The sequence below is a fragment of the Prunus persica genome, chromosome G5, assembly GCF_000346465.2.
Source record: "Prunus persica cultivar Lovell chromosome G5, Prunus_persica_NCBIv2, whole genome shotgun sequence".
Lineage (NCBI taxonomy): Eukaryota > Viridiplantae > Streptophyta > Magnoliopsida > Rosales > Rosaceae > Prunus > Prunus persica.
Window position 1 is genome coordinate 17,930,618 of NC_034013.1, and position 16,696 is coordinate 17,947,313.

General features: G+C 36.8%; 2 protein-coding genes across 2 annotated transcripts; both read right to left on the reverse strand.

Annotated features, from left to right (window-relative positions):
• Nucleotides 933–3,115, reverse strand: LOC109949368. The gene is made up of 2 exons (XM_020564807.1): nt 1,439–3,115; nt 933–974 (listed from the first exon to the last, which is right to left on the reverse strand). Exons 1-2 carry the CDS (start codon nt 3,113–3,115, stop codon nt 933–935), a joined length of 1,719 nt encoding a protein of 572 aa, XP_020420396.1.
• On the reverse strand, nt 9,549–10,646 carry LOC109949370. Its single transcript, XM_020564810.1, has one exon. It carries the CDS (start codon nt 10,644–10,646, stop codon nt 9,549–9,551), a length of 1,098 nt encoding a protein of 365 aa, XP_020420399.1.

The window sequence follows — 16,696 nt, forward strand, 5'->3', positions numbered from 1 at the left end:
ATAGAATTGAGATTACAAGAAGTTCTCACACACACTTATCCTAGACTCAATGTTTACCGACTTATTCATAATGTTTACCGACTTATTCATAACTCAACTTTTGTCATGGGATGATCTTCGACACTCCTTATGTTGAACGCAATATTGGTCACGATTGCTTCAAGCTCACCGGAGGATAAACGCCACAAACGTCTTGATGCCCTTGACCGTATGAGCCACTGACATGCATATGTATGCAATATGAATGATGAATGAGTTTGATAAATCACCAAGCAACCAGGAGCCCTTGATGACTTACCGAGAAAAATAAGTACAGTAGCTTTTCCAAAAAACAGATTCAATATGCTCTCAAAATCAATGCGTTGAAATGCTACACTATGAAAAGAAGACACCTTGGTTTTATTCAAAACAGGTTCTCTCAGTCAAGAGAAACCTACTTGACCACCAATCCAATTCACGAAAGACTTTCAACCTTATTCAACTACCACACAACAAAACCTGATGCAATATGGACACTAGTTAAACATGTCAAACAGGAGACCACTCATACTGTTCAAGCATGAATGTTTCTTTTGATTCAATTTACATGCTATGTGATGATGCCAGCTAATGCACGATGTGAGGAAACCTCATGACTTTCTACTACAGCCAATCCTTTAAAACAATATCTACCTAACAAATTAATTAGACCGATCAAGTAGGAAATAATATCAAGAGATAAAATATAATCTTATTGAAAATAGGATTAACATAAAAATACTTGAGTGAAAATAATTTCAATTAGGAGTCCTATAATGAATGCATGATTATGTTATGATTTACCTGTTGTCAAGTTTCTCATATGGTCAGGTCATGCCTCGGAAGTATAGGGTTGAGAGAGTTGTGCCAAAGCGTCCAGTAACAATTCCTCACAAACTAATTTTCAACTTATGCTAAAGTCTAGGAAATGCCAATACGATTTTCGTACTAACACCCTACAAACAAATAAATTAAAGAAAAAAAAGTAAAAGAAGAAAAGAATATAAATTCATATATCTCAATTTCTTGTGTGAAGCTTTTAAATTCATTTCAAAACTAAAATTAAAATTTATTTGTTTTGGTTTTCAATAAGATTAAGTTGGATTTCCTAAAGCATCATCACTGATCTGATGGCATCAGATAAGTCTTTGAATTACCTAATGTGATTGATTGATTGGAATGTATCCTTAATACTAAAAAAAAACCATGTGATCGACACGTCATTGAGCACTTCCACTCTATCGGCAAGGGCAAGGCAAGAGCAAGAGTTTAGGATAAGATTTTTAGTTGCCACTTGTCCATATTTATTATAACATTCACATCTCAAATTTCATATAAAATTTTCGAATAAGATTTTCGATTGCCACGTATCCATATTTATTATAAAATTCACATTTCACTCATCATACAATTGAAATACTTGTTCACTCATCATACAATTGAAGATATCAAGAAATTTCGAAAATTGGGCATCCACTTTGTTTTTTCGAAGACGTTGAGGGAACGGAATTGGCGGTACATATGGCTTTACAAGGGCAGCAGGTTGAGATAATTTCTCTACAGTAGCAGGTTCAATTTCTGGAGAAATTTCATCAAGTTGTGCAGTAGTTCCAGCAGTAATAGACGACGACGACGGCACGTTAGTAATTTCTGATGTCTCTGCAGTTTGTTGATGGATATTCTTTTCTTCATCCAAGTCTACTGCTGTTTTTATTGGCCTCCCATTCCAAAGAGTTATCGCCCTCGCATGTTCTTGGTTTTTCGGATTATTCTCTGTTTGGCTTGGCAAAGCTCCATTTACTCTTCCTGTCAATACATTAGCTAGCTGGCCCATCTGAACCTCCAAGTTTCGAATAGAGGCAGCTTGGTTCTGAAGGGTCGTCTCGGTTTTGCTCATAAATTGATTTGTATTGACAGAGAGAGTGTTGACATTTCCAGCAAGTTGAGTAATTATATCCTCCAATCCATGCTTCTTTTCTTGAGGTGTGAAATCAGGTGGAGGTCCCTGTACATTTTGGTTATTACTCCATGGAAAATTCGGATGGTTCTTCCATCCTGGGTTATAAGTGTTGGAGTAAGGATTATTCCGTTGTCGATTAAAATTAGAGACTTGGTTCACTTGTTCAGATGGTGATGTGAATGGACTAGCTCCACACTCATTGCCATGATGAGGTCCTGCACAAAATTCACAACTTAAATTAGTATACTGAATAGCATTAACATTTATAGTACCAAGTTGTTTAGACATAGTAGAAATTTGCGCAGTTAACGCAGATATGGCGTCAATCTCATGAATTCCAGCTTTCTTTGGTGTTGATCTCTCACTAGGCCATTGATAGTTATTTGACGCCATCTCTTCCAGCAAGTTATACGCTTTAGTTTCTGTTTTTCCCATCAAAGCTCCTCCGGCTGCAGCATCAATTGTTGTTTTGCTTGTATTGTTCAAACCATTGTAGAACGCTTGAACTTGCATCCAAGTAGGTAGGGCATGATGTGGGCACTTCCTTAGCATATCCTTGTATCTGTCCCATGCTTCATAAAAAGGTTCCATGTCATTCTGAGCAAATGACATGATGTCATTTCTGAGTTTCGCAGTCTTTGCAGGAGGAAAGAATTTAGCTAAAAATTTCTTGGCCAAGTCGTCCCATGTAGTAATCGAATTAGGTGGTTGAGAATTCAACCATGACTTTGCCTTTTCCTTTAATGAGAAAGGAAAAAGCCTTAAGCGAACAGCATCATTGGTAGCTCCATTGCGCTTAAATGTGTCACATATCTCCAAGAAATTAGAGATATGCCTATTAGGGTCTTCTTGAGGTAAACCACAAAAGATGGAGGATTGTTGAATCATTGAAATTATGGCTGGTCTGATTTTAAAATTATTGGCATCAATGGTTGGACGACGAATGCTCGATGGTGATGCCACCACAGATGGGACATCATAGTCCCTTACTGGTTTTGCTTCCACAGCCATAGGTGATGGCTTTTCCAATATTGCGTCCTTGCCCCTTTTGAGTTTGTTAAGCTTGTGAAGTGTTCGCTCGATCTCTAGATCTAATGGTACAAGCACAAGACTCTGCGAACGTCTCCCAAAACTCATGCACTAGGTGAAGTACCTAAAAAAACAAAAAACAAAATTCAAATTAAAATTCAAATCAATCTATATCGATATTAATAAAATTTAAAACACTCTCCGACGGCGGCGCCAAAAACTTGTTGTGATATTTATTGCAAGCGCACAATTCGCACAAGTAATATAGTGATGAGTGAAGTGTCGTTCCCACGAAGAGTGATTTAATTTAACAAGTACCGATTGTGATTAACCCAAGACTTTATTTGAACAATTGATGATGAGATTTGATTGATTAATTAACTAAAACAATGAATAAAAACAAGCGTAGAAAAATAAAGTAGTGAGATTCAAGTTATGAGAGCACTAGAGCTTCCGATTTCACCATAGCCAATTCTACCCAATTCCTTTAGCATGTTAATCCTAATTATTCTCTATGTTGACAGTTGATTTTCCCTACTTTATTCGATACTCCATCCCTGGTTATACCAAAAGTATTCTTATTACCAACCCACTCTATCCCTAGTAATGGAATTAAGATAATAAGAACCCATTAAATTCCTTGGAAAACCTACAAAACAACCACATAAGTCATGACAAACATCTCTGTCTAATCATGTAACTCATGACATCTATTACAAGAAGCAACCCCAAATTGGATATTCCTATTTTCAATTTAGCATCAAAACAATTAAATGTTGGCCAAACATTCAAAGCATTAAGCATGGTAATAAATACTCAACATGGAAAAAATACTTGGAATTAACATCGACTAAAGTAATTGAGCATTCATGGCTAGGCTACATCGTAGCCCTAGCAAGAAGAAATTAGTTCATGACAACTTTAATAAAAACCATGATAAATAGTATCATAGGAAAGAAGTAACCAATTGAAGATTTGATCTCTGCACGACAGCAACTCTAGCTCCAGGTTGTCTTCTTTGTCTCTCTAAAACTCTCTCAACAATAGATGATGGGTAGATGATGGAGGATGGATGATGGGTAATGGATCCTTTCAACAATGACCTAAACTCCCTATTTATAAAACTCCTAGAAATCCTACCTAAAGAATAATTACAATTGTTATAAAAATAGGATTCCTTCTAAAATAAGGTCTTCTTTATTTCTCCTTGTTTAACTTGATAAGACTTGCACCATCTTGAACTAGGAAATTTGACAACATTCCTTGCAACAAAAGGAATGACTTGGCTTCTTTTTTTATTGATTTTCATCTCCTTGCCTTTTTTAGCACACTTTCTCCTATTTCACAATTCCTTCACAAATCTCACAAAACTAATTAAAAACAACCAATTTAATCCAAGAAATTAATAAATAAATAAGCAAAGGAGGCATAAAATATATATAAAATATAGACTTATCAAATACCCCCAAACCTGTCTTTTGCTAGTCCTCGAGCAAAACTGAAAATCAAAAATAAATTAAAACAAACAAACTAAATTAAACCACTTTTGCAGGTAATCTCGATGGCACTTAGCATGTGCCACAAGCCTTTAAACCTCTAGGTGCCCCTAGTAGGAGGAGTTGTGTCTCTTGAGGGTTTACCAGTCATGACACCCACAGACACTTCTTGCAAAACAAATTCGTTAAAGCAATACTTCCAACAAACTAATAATAACCAATGAATGCTAATCACAATTCAAAAACTAAAGTTATGCCACTACAAATAAAATGCACCATAGTGTAAAGTGTAAAGTGTAAAGCCAAAAATCCAACATTGAAACATAAAGATAACCACATTAGGCGTGTGTACAAATTCGTCTCGACTCTAGGCCTTACTGGATAACTCTCAATTTTCTCACAGAACCTAGGGTTGCACTCTTACCCCGCATATGTGAATAAAGTTAGGTGAAGAATTCAAAATATAAGACACATATGCATCCAAGAATCAATAAAAGGAAATTTCTAACAATAGATCTCATGGAAAGGAAATCAAATACTAAAAACCATAGATGAAGTACATACCTCTACTTCCGAGTAAGAAGTCCCCAAAAATCCGTTAGGTCTTTACTATGGTTGTAATGAAGGGCTAGGTTATGGGTTATGAAAGAAAAGGAAGGAAATACTAGAACTTGAGACATGCCAAGGCATTTATCACGTTATAAGGCTCGGCTCTTCAAATTTACTTCACAGAGGCGTCCAGGATTTTTGATATGCTTCACATTTTTTTTTCTTTAATAGATTTCTCTTTTTTTTTTTCCTTTCTTTTTATTTATTTATTTATTTTTAAGCACATATTTCCTCGGTACACGCCACCTCTTTTGTTAATTTAGAGATTAACCTTCATCCTTGTCTTCATGCCATGGCATATCCCAAGTTATAGGGTATGGCTAAAAATAGGGTGAAAAGGGTAAGAAAATATTGTGGGTGATGAAAGAAAAGGCTAAGTGTTTGGCTTCAAAGGGTTGATGGCACACACAATGGGTAGGACATGAGTTTTTATTTAGTGGCTAGAACATGCATAGCCTAACATCATTTCTCAAGGTCCATCCAACTCAAAAGTAAAAGCATGAGATGATTCCAAAATAGAGAGTAGTTCTTAGTATTCAACTCAAAAGCCTAATTGAGATCAATTTAAATAAGAAAGAAAGAAAATAGTGAATAAGACTAATCCCAAATACTCTCTCAATGAATGGCAATTTGGCTCAAGTATCTCACAATGGTAGTCTCCACTATTTCTCCACAATCATCCAAGTATAGCTAGCTTGTCTATTAAAATACTTGAAGCATGGCCATGTGAAGTGCTATACTTATGATGCATAAACTTTCATGGCAACACTTTAGTTAAAGAAATATGATCAAACATCACATATACATCACTATTAGTAAGAGAAAGTAAAAGCTTTAACAAATTTTTTTTTTTTTTTTAAAAAGTTAAAGGCATTTTGTGATTTTTTTCAAACAAATGTGAGTGAATTTATGGGCCATAATTGCTTAGGGATAAAGAAATTTCATCAAAAGGAAGAGGACACACCTGGAATAGCTCCTAGAAACCTCTGATCACAAATGGAATGGATCATAATTGATTTGGAATGAAATTAGAAAATTCTGGAAAATTGACCTTTAGCGACGAAAAATCTGATGAAACACCGTCGCTAAAAACCCTTTTGTGACGAAAAATCTTCATATTCTGGGTAGGTAGCAGCTAGTCTTTTTTGGGTTTTAGGCCACTTTTTTAGCTTCAAATCTCCCTAAAACGTCATGTAAAGCACTTGAGACCCCCAAAACAGTTTCAAATCATCATAATAACCATTCTAAACATGTTGGTGGCTTCAAATTTGCCTGAAAAACATCAAAAAGGAAAATATGTAAAATTTTTAATTTTGACCAAAATAAGAACATAATAACCTATTTTGCTATTTTCTGGGTTTTAAAGTCATCTAATGGCCAAAACAACATCTGGAACATGTTTGCAATCATCACGGGGCTAGAAAAAATCGAGAAATGTTCTTTGAAACACAAAATCCTTTCTTTGGAACACAAAATCTTTTTTTCTTTTTTTTTTCTTTATGACTCAAAACTCAAACAAAAAACAACTAAACTCCACACCCCCAAATCTAAATTAAGCATTGTCCTCAATGTTTAAAGTAAATGCATGTAAAAATTAGTAAAGGCATAGAAGGATGGAAAATAAAGGGAAAACAAAACAAAATAAAATAAAAAGGAACGAAGGTACCTAGTTGGGTTGCCTCCCAACAAGCGCTTGATTTATAGTCCCCAGCCCGACTTGCGAGGTCATCACTTTGGATCATGTAGAGGAATGAAAGTTCGCTGTTGATCAAAATTGACTTCCAAGTATGGCTTCACTCATTGGCCATTTACTTTGAAAATAGTACCTTGTTCGTCATGCCTAACCTCAATAACTCCAGAAGGAAATACTTGCACTATTGTAAATGGTCCAGACCAACGTGATTTCAACTTCCCGGGAAAGAGTCGGAGGCGGGAATTAAATAGGAGAACTTTCTAACCAGCGAAGAAATCCTTCCTTAGAATATGCTTATCATGCCATTTCTTTGTACGCTCCTTGTATATCTTGGAAGTCTCATAAGCTTCATTACAAAACTCATCCATATCATTCAATTGAATTGCCCGTTTTTCTCCTGCTGCAATCATGTCAAAATTGAGTGTTTGGAGTGCCCAATGTGCCTTATGTTCGAGCTCAACCGGTAAGTGACAAGCTTTCCCAAAAACTAGACGATAAGGAGACATGCCAATTGGTGTTTTGAACTCCGTTCGATAGGCACATAAGGCATCATCCAATTTCAGTGACCAATCCTTTCTTGAAGCACTCACCGTCTTTTCCAAAATTCGTTTTAATTCTCTATTGGAAACTTCAACTTGTCCACTAGTTTGTGGATGATAGGGAGTAGTAACCTTGTGGGTAATACCATATTTAGCTAAAAGATAATTAAATTGACGATTGCAAAAGTGTGTACCTCTGTCACTGATGATGCCACGCGGAGTCCCGAATCTGGTGAAAATATTTTTTTGGACAAATTTGACAACCACCTTGGCGTCATTGGTAGGGAGAGCGACGGCTTCAACCCATTTCGACACATAATCAACAGCCACCAATATGTACTTGTTCTTCCAAGATTCAGGGAAAGGTCCCATGAAATCTATTCCCCAGACATCGAACAATTCAACCTCTAGAATATTATTCAATGGCATCTGATTTCTGCTAGAAATATTTTCAGTGCGTTGGCATCGATCACAGGCAGCTACAAATGCATAGGCATCCTTGAACAAAGTTGGCCAAAAAAATCCAGATTGTAATACCTTGGCTGCTGTTTTGGAGGCACCAAAATGCCCCCCACATGCCAATGTGTGGCAATGTCGCAATATGTCTTCCATCTCCTCCTCAGGCACACATCTCCGTATAACTTGGTCAGGGCAATGTTTCCACAAATATGGGTCGTCCCAATAATAATGTTTAACCAAGGAGAAAAACTTCTTCTTCTGATGAAACGATAAATCAGCTGGAATGATAGTACTAGCTAAATAATTCACAAAGTCAGCGTACCAAGGAGCTTCGGATGATCGAATGGCATACAAGTGTTCATCAGGGAACATCTCCATAATGGGTGCAGCATCATCACTCATCTTTACCTCACTGACCAGCCGCGAAAGATGGTCAGCTACCACGTTTTCGGACCCCTTTTTGTCTCGAATTTCAAGATCAAATTCTTGGAGCAGTAGTACCCAGCGAATTAATCGTGGTTTTGCATCTTTCTTCGAAAGTAAATACTTTTATCCAAGGAGAAGATTACTACTAACAATTCTTTCTCCGTGGTGGTATAATTCCGCTGGGCGTCATTCAAAGTACGACTGGCATAATAAATTACATGAAGTAATTTATTTCTTCTTTGACCCAAAACTGCCCCTACCGCATAGTCACTAGCATCACACATAATCTCAAAAGGCAAGTCCTAATCCGGTGCGACAATGACAGGTGCAGAAGTAAGCTTCTCTTTCAAGACATTAAAATTAAATTCTACATCTTTAAGAAGGAGATTGCATAAGGGCTTCGTGATTTTGGAAAAATCTTGGATAAACCGCCGATAAAATCCAGCATGACCCAGAAAGCTTTGAATCCCCTTTATTGTAGTGGGCGGTGGCAATTTCTCTACGGTATCAATTTTTGCCTTATCAACCTCTATGCCTTTAGCTGAAATTTTATGCCCTAGGACTATCCCTTCTTGCACCATAAAATGGCATTTCTCCCAATTCAAAACCAAATTGGTTTCTTCACATCTTTTCAAAACTAATGCCAAATTATGTAAACAAGAATCAAATGATGAGCCAAAAACAGAAAAGTCATCCATAAAAACCTCAATGAAGCGCTCCACCATGTCCGAAAAGATGCTCATCATGCAACGTTGAAAGGTGGCAGGGGCGTTACACAACCTGAAAGGCATGCGCCTGTATGCAAAAGTGCCGAATGGGCATGTGAACGTCGTCTTTTCTTGATCTTCAGGTGCAATTGGAATTTGATTATACCCAGAATATCCATCTAAAAAACAATAATATGAATGCTCAGCAAGTCTTTCCAACATCTGATCAATGAAAGACAAGGGAAAGTGATCTTTCCTTGTCGCAGTGTTCAATTTCCTGTAGTCTATGCAGACATGCCATCCTGTAGTTGTTCTTGTCGGGATCAACTCATTCTTATCATTTTTCACCACTGTAATACCCCCTTTTTTCGGTAGGACTTGAACTGGACTCACCCAACTACTATCTGAAATCGGGTAAATTATTCCAGCATCTAATAACTTTAATATTTCAGCTCGCACAACTTCTTTCATATTCGGATTTAATCGACGCTGATGCTCAACTGAAGGTTTAAAATCATCTTCCATCAGAATACGGTGCATACACATGGAACGGCTAAGTCCCTTAATATCTGCAATAGTCCACCCTATTGTCGTTTTATGCTCCCTCAAAACTCATAGTAATTTATCTTCTTCTAGTTTACTCAAATTTGCAGCAATAATCACAGGAAGAGTTTCAAAATTACCCAAGTATGCATATCTTAAGTGGGAAGGTAGGGGCTTCAATGTGAGGGTTGGTGCAGTAATGACACTGGGTTGTGGCTTGGAGGTTGTGACGCTAAGCTCCTCAAATTCGCGCCACCTTCCAGGGGGGCGCGGTTTCATTGCTTCCAAAAAGTACACCATCTCAGAAATTTTAGGATCCTCATGCTCAGTAGTAACGGAATGCACAAGGCAAGCCTTCAATGGATCATATGGATGTTCTTCTTTAAATTTTTCAGAGACAACTTTTTCCACTATATCCACTCGGAAGCAAGAGTCTGATTCCACTGGGTACTTTGTTGCTTCAAAGACATTGAAGGTCACCTGCTCATCAGCCACTCGCAAAATTAATAAACCTTTGTCCACATCAATTAATGTCTTCCCGGTTTTTAGAAAGGGGCGGCCTAAGATAATAGGGGTTTCGGCATCTTCTTCCATGTCTAAAATCAAAAAATCTGCTGGAAAAATGAGCTTATCAACTTTGACTAACACATCCTCAATTATGCCTTTGGGATATGTTATGGACCTGTCCCCCATCTGCAAAGAAACAGTGGTTGGGTGAATTACCCCCAACCCAATATGTTTAGCAATAGAAGAAGGCATTAGATTAATACTGGATCCTAAATCACATAAAGCTTTTTCAAAGTAAGTGGTTCCAATAGTGCAAGGTATAGTAAAACTCCCTGGATCCTTTAGCTTAGGTGGTAGCTTCCTCTGCAAAATAGCACTGCATTCTTCGGATAATTTCACTATCTCATGTTCGCCCAATTTCCTCTTCTTTGATATAATATCCTTCATGAATTTGGCATAACTCGGCATTTGCTCCAAAGCATCGGCAAAAGGAATATTTATTTGTAATTTCTTGAAGATATCAAGAAATTTCAAAAATTGGGCATCCACTTTGTTTTTTCGAAGACGTTGAGGGAACGGGATTGGCGGTACATATGGCTTTACAAGGGCAGCAGGTTGAGATAATTTCTCTACAGTAGCAAGTTCAATTTCTGGAGACATTTCATCAAGTTGTGCAGTAGTTCCAGTAGTGATAGACGACGACGACGGCACGTTAGTAATTTCTGATGTCTCTGCAGTTTGTTGATGGATATTATTTTCTTCATCCAAGTCTACTGCTGTTTTTATTGGCCTCCCATTCCGAAGAGTTATCGCCTCCGCATGTTCTTAGTTTTTTGGATTAATCTCTGTTTGGCTTGGCAAAGCTCCATTTACTCTTCCTGTCAATACATTAGCTAGCTGGCCCATCTAAACCTCCAAGTTTCGAATAGAGGCAGCTTGGTTCTGAAGGGTCGTCTCGGTTTTGCTCATAAATTGATTTGTATTGACAGAGAGAGTGTTGACATTTCCAGCAAGTTGAGTTATTATATCCTCCAATCCATGCTTCTTTTCTTGAGGTGTGAAACCAGGTGGAGGTCCCTGTACATTTTGGTTATTACTCCATGAAAAATTCGGATGGTTCTTCCATCCTGGGTTATAAGTGTTGGAGTAAGGATTATTCCGTTGTCGATTAAAATCAGAGACTTGATTCACTTGTTCAGATGTTGATGTGAATGGACTAGCTCCACACTCGTTGCCATGATGAGGTCCTGCACAAAATTCACAACTTAAATTAGTAGACTGAATAGCATTAACATTTAAAATACCAAGTTGTTTAGACATAGTAGAAATTTGTGCAGTTAACGCAGATATGGCGTCAATCTCATGAATTCCAGCTTTCTTTGGTGTTGATCTCTCACTAGGCCATTGATAGTTATCTGACGCCATCTCTTCCAGCAAGTTATACGCTTTAGTTTCTGTTCTTCCCATCAAAGCTCCTCCGGCTGCAGCATCAATTGTTGTTTTGCTTGTATTGTTCAAACCATTGTAGAACGCTTGAACTTGCATCCAAGTAGGTAGGGCATGATGTGGGCACTTCCTTAGCATATCCTTGTATCTGTCCCATGCTTCATAAAAAGGTTCCATGTCATTCTGAGCAAATGACATGATGTCATTCCTGAGTTTCGCAGTCTTTGCAAGAGGAAAGAATTTAGCTAAAAATTTATTGGCCAAGTCGTCCTATGTAGTAATCGAATTAGGTGGTTGAGAATTCAACCACGACTTTGCCTTTTCCTTTAATGAGAAAGGAAAAAGCCTTAAGCGAACAACATCATTGGTAGCTCCATTGCACTTAAATATGTCACATATCTCCAAGAAATTAGAGATATGGCTATTAGGGTCTTCTTGAGGTAAACCACAAAAGATGGAGGATTGCTGAATCATTGAAATTATGGCTGGTTTGATTTCAAAATTATTGGCATCAATGGTTGGACGACGAATGCTCGATGGTGATGCCACCACAGATGAGACATCATAGTCCCTTACTGGTTTTGCTTCCTCAGCCATAGGTGATGGCTTTTCCAATATTGCGTCCTTGCCCCTTTTGAGTTTGTTAAGCTTGTGAAGCGTTCGCTCGATCTCTAGATCTAATGGTACAAGCACAAGACTCTGCGAACGTCTCCCAAAACTCATGCACTAGGTGAAGTACCTAAAAAAACAAAAAACAAAATTCAAATTAAAAAAATTCAAATTAAAATCCAAATCAATCTATATCGATATTAATAAAATTTAAAACACTCCCCGACGGGGGTGCCAAAAACTTGTTGTGATATTTATTGCAAGCGCACAATTCGCACAAGTAATATAGTGATGACTGAAGTGTCGTTCCCACGAAGAGTGATTTAATTTACCAAGTACCGATTGTGATTAACCCAAGACTTTATTTGAACAATTGATGATGAGATTTGATTGATTAATTAACTAAAACAATGAATAAAAACAAGCGTAGAAAAATAAAGTAGTGAGATTCAAGTTATGAGAGCACTAGAGCTTCCGATTTCACCATAGCCAATTCTACCCAATTCCCTTAGCATGTTAATCCTAATTATTCTCTATGTTGACAGTTGATTTTCCCTACTTTATTCGATACTCCATCCCTGGTTATATCAAAAGTATTCTCATTACCAACCCACTCTATCCATAGTAATGGAATTAAGATAATAAGAACCCATTAAATTCCTTGGAAAACCTACAAAACAACCACATAAGTCATGACAAACATCCCTGTCTAATCATGTAACTCATGGCATCTATTACAAGAAGCAACCCCAAATTGGATATTCCTATCGTCAATTTAGCATCAAAACAATTAAATGTTGGCCAAACATTCAAAGCATTAAGCATGGTAATAAATACTCAAGATGGAAAAAATACTTGGAATTAACATCGACTAAAGTAATTGAGTATTCATGGCTAGGCTACATCGTAGCCCTAGCAAGAAGAAATTAGTTCATGACAACTTTAATAAAAACCATGATAAATAGTATCATAGGAAAGAAGTAACCAATTGAAGATTTGATCTCTGCACGACAGCAACTCTAGCTCCAGGTTGTCTTCTTTGTCTCTCTAAAACTCTCTCAACAATAGATGATGGGTAGATGATGGAGGATGGATGATGGGTAATGGATCCTTTCAACAATGACCTAAACTCCCTATTTATAAAACTCCTAGAAATCCTACCTAAGGAATAATTACAATTGTTATAAAAATAGGATTCCTTCTAAAATAAGGTCTTCTTTATTTCTTCTTGTTTGACTTGATAAGACTTGCACCATCTTGAACTAGGAAATTTGACAACATTCCTTGCAACAAAAGGAATGACTTGGCTTCTTTTTAATTGATCTTCATCTCCTTGCCTTTTTTAGCACATTTTCTCCTATTTCACAATTCCTTCACAAATCTCACAAAACCAATTAAAAACAACCAATTTAATCTAAAAAATTAATAAATAAATAAACAAAGGAGGCATAAAATATATATATATAAAATATAGACTTATCACTATATATATATTCTTTACAAAAATTTAAAGCTCCTTAAAGCCCATAGAAACCGGTAAAGTCACAGTTTTTTTGACTTTTGAATATGGGCAATACACGAGAAGATGGACAGTATTTTGATAACTCTGTTTAGACTAAAAGCTAAGGACTGTCTATTAACAAATAATTCCAACATGCAACCTTTTTAATTAGTCTACTTCCTGATTGCAGATGGGGAAGAACTCCACTTAATGAAGCCCGCATAGGTGGAAATAAGAAACTAATCAAACTGTTTGAAGTTGCTAGAACTTTGTAGTTGTCAGAGTTATCTAATCAATATCATCAAGAAATTAGCTAGCTAAGCATTTCTCTGATCAAAATGATAAATTGTCGATCGGCAATACATTTATCCTTTGATTAAATGATAAATGTTTATAAGACTTGGAACAAAAGTTCTGAGATGTTATATGTGTGAATTTTGTTAGAATCTTTAATTCTCTTTTCGATTTTCTAATATGCGTACCTTGGAAAATATGAATTGAACTATTATTATTGTTGATCTGACTTGGCAATTCTCAGCGTCAATTATTCTTACTAGGCTTGTAATAATCAAGGATCGAGTAATTAATTAATTAAAGCTCTTGAATCATGGAAGTAATGCATGAATGCATCAAGTAATCCGGATCAGAATAGTAAAACCAAAGAAGCACAACTTTTATTCCCGCAGATAGTCTTAGCCTAGGTTACATAAATTAATGCATGAATGCATGAGCAGCAGCTGCATGCAATATTATTGAACCCAAATCACAACAAAAGGAAAACTTAAGACAATGCCACTTTCGCAGGGAACGCGATTGCATTTAGCGTATGCAACAAGCCTTTTAAACCTATAGGTGACCCTGATAGGACGAGTGAAGTCTCGTGAGGGTTTCCAGTGACGCTACCCACAAACATCGTATTAACTTAACAGGATGATCATCCTGGAAGTTTTTCGACAATGAAGAAATGTTCATGGGTGGGGCCTCCAGGTTCTGCAATGAGGGCATTTTCGAACTCGTTTCCAGATTTTGGCTTTAAAAGGTTTCCCATTTTCTCATGGTGGAACTTGTATATGCCTTCGGTGTACGGTCCTGGTGGTTTCACAACCTCAGGCTTGAAGAGTGTACATGACCACAGCGTTTTATTTGGCTGTTTCTCGTCAGCCCCGGCCACAATCCACGAACTGTCTTGGCTTGCCGTTATCCAGTATTTGTCGTTGTAGGTGGATTTTATATGCACCAGACTGGGGAGGTTTACGTCCTTCTCCACTTTGAACCTTGCGTATTTGCTCTGAACATCCTCTCCGGAGCATTGGAGAATATCTTGCATCTTTTCGGTGGCTTGGTCTTTGTAGACCAAGTATTTACCGCTCGTGAATGATTTAAGAGCAATGAACTTTGGTAATTCTGCCATTTCTGATGATCTCTCGCTCGCGCTTCAATTTTTTTTTATGTAAACTCACTTCTCTCTCTCTCTCTCGTTGCTTATTGCTTTTCCTAACTCCAACCTGCTGTGCTATTTATAATCAAGCAAACCCAAACCCTGCATGCAGCTCTGGCTTCTTTTTCTTGCTGTACTGGCCCGCGATAAGAAAATTGAAGCCACAAAAAAAAAAAGTCGAGCCAGGTGGCAGTTTTGAAAGGTCAAGTAATATTGTTCTTGATATAAAACAAACTAAAGCGTGCTCCACGTCTTCAAATAAAACAAAGTTAAGGCTAGTAATTATCGACATCGATATTTTGCGATATTATCGTCGATATTGTCAATATTTATACGATATGTACATGGATATGTTTCGAAATATCCGTGATTCAAAAAAACCGAAATATCCTCGATATTTCCTCGATATTATCGATATTTCAGACTATGATGTGAACTTGATTATGTAATTTCTACTACATGCACTTATGGGACATAACCATTTATCAATTATAATAATGTCACATAAAAATTGAAGCCACAAAAAAAAAAAAGTCAAGCCAGGTGGCAGTTTTGAAAGGTCAAGTAATAATGTTCTTGATATAAAACAAACTAAAGCGTGCTTCACGTCTTCAAATAAAACAAAGTTAAGCCTAGTAATCTATTCTCTGTTGTAATGTGAACTTGATTATGTAATTTCTACTACATGCACTTATGGACATAACCATTTATCAATTATAATAATGTCATCGACTAGGACTGAACAGCGACGGCTGAAGGCCCAGCTCATTCTTAATCTTAGGCAACACATGTGCTGGGTTTCATTTCATAAATTCATAACCAAACCAAGCTAGGTCATAGAAGGAAGCAAATTAAGCAATTGAAATCCACATCGGCTGAAAAAATCTCTCTTGAAAAACCATATAATTGGAGGGTCTGCAAAACTAGACTGTGTGTACGTAGCCAACTTTATTAAAATGCCAATTCAAGTCCTATGAACACACATTTCCTTGAAAGTTGCTGGCCAAATTTTCTTTGTTTTGGTTTTCAATGAGTTCGATTTCCTTGAGCATCACTGAAAAGATATTATATATGTGAAATCTTTTTGTCAGTCTTTGAATTTACCCAATGTGGGTGATCAATTTTTATGATTGCATTCTAGACTTCTCCTTAGTACAAAACAAAACTACGTGATTGATTGAAACGTCATTAATTAATTTAGACATATAGGCATTTGCATTAATTCATTCTAGATAGTAGATACACATCTCCATAACGCAGAAAGAATTAGCATGTCCTTAATGTGAACTTCGTTAATAAATTGAAGAGGAGTTGGAGAACAGTTAGATGAATGAATTAAAGAGGAGTTGGAGAGACGCGGATGCAAGGGCACACTAAGAAAACTACAGGGTTTATTTATAGTTTTAGTGCTAATAATGGGTATATGACTAAATATCTCTATAAAAAAAATTAGTGAATTTAATCAGAATGTAATGACTTATAGAATTTTACCTTGGGGCACTTTAAGTCCGTTCCTCCTTAATAAAGCATCACTTAATAGATTTGAATTATGAGCTGAACCCTCCCACCCGCTAAAAACGTAAATGAATTCTAAATCAAAGTTACAAGCTACTGAAACCATTTATCAATTATAATTATGTCATTAATTAGGATTGAACAATATGATTGTAATGCCATTTCTAAAGCGTGCTTCACGTCTTCAAATAAAACAAAGTT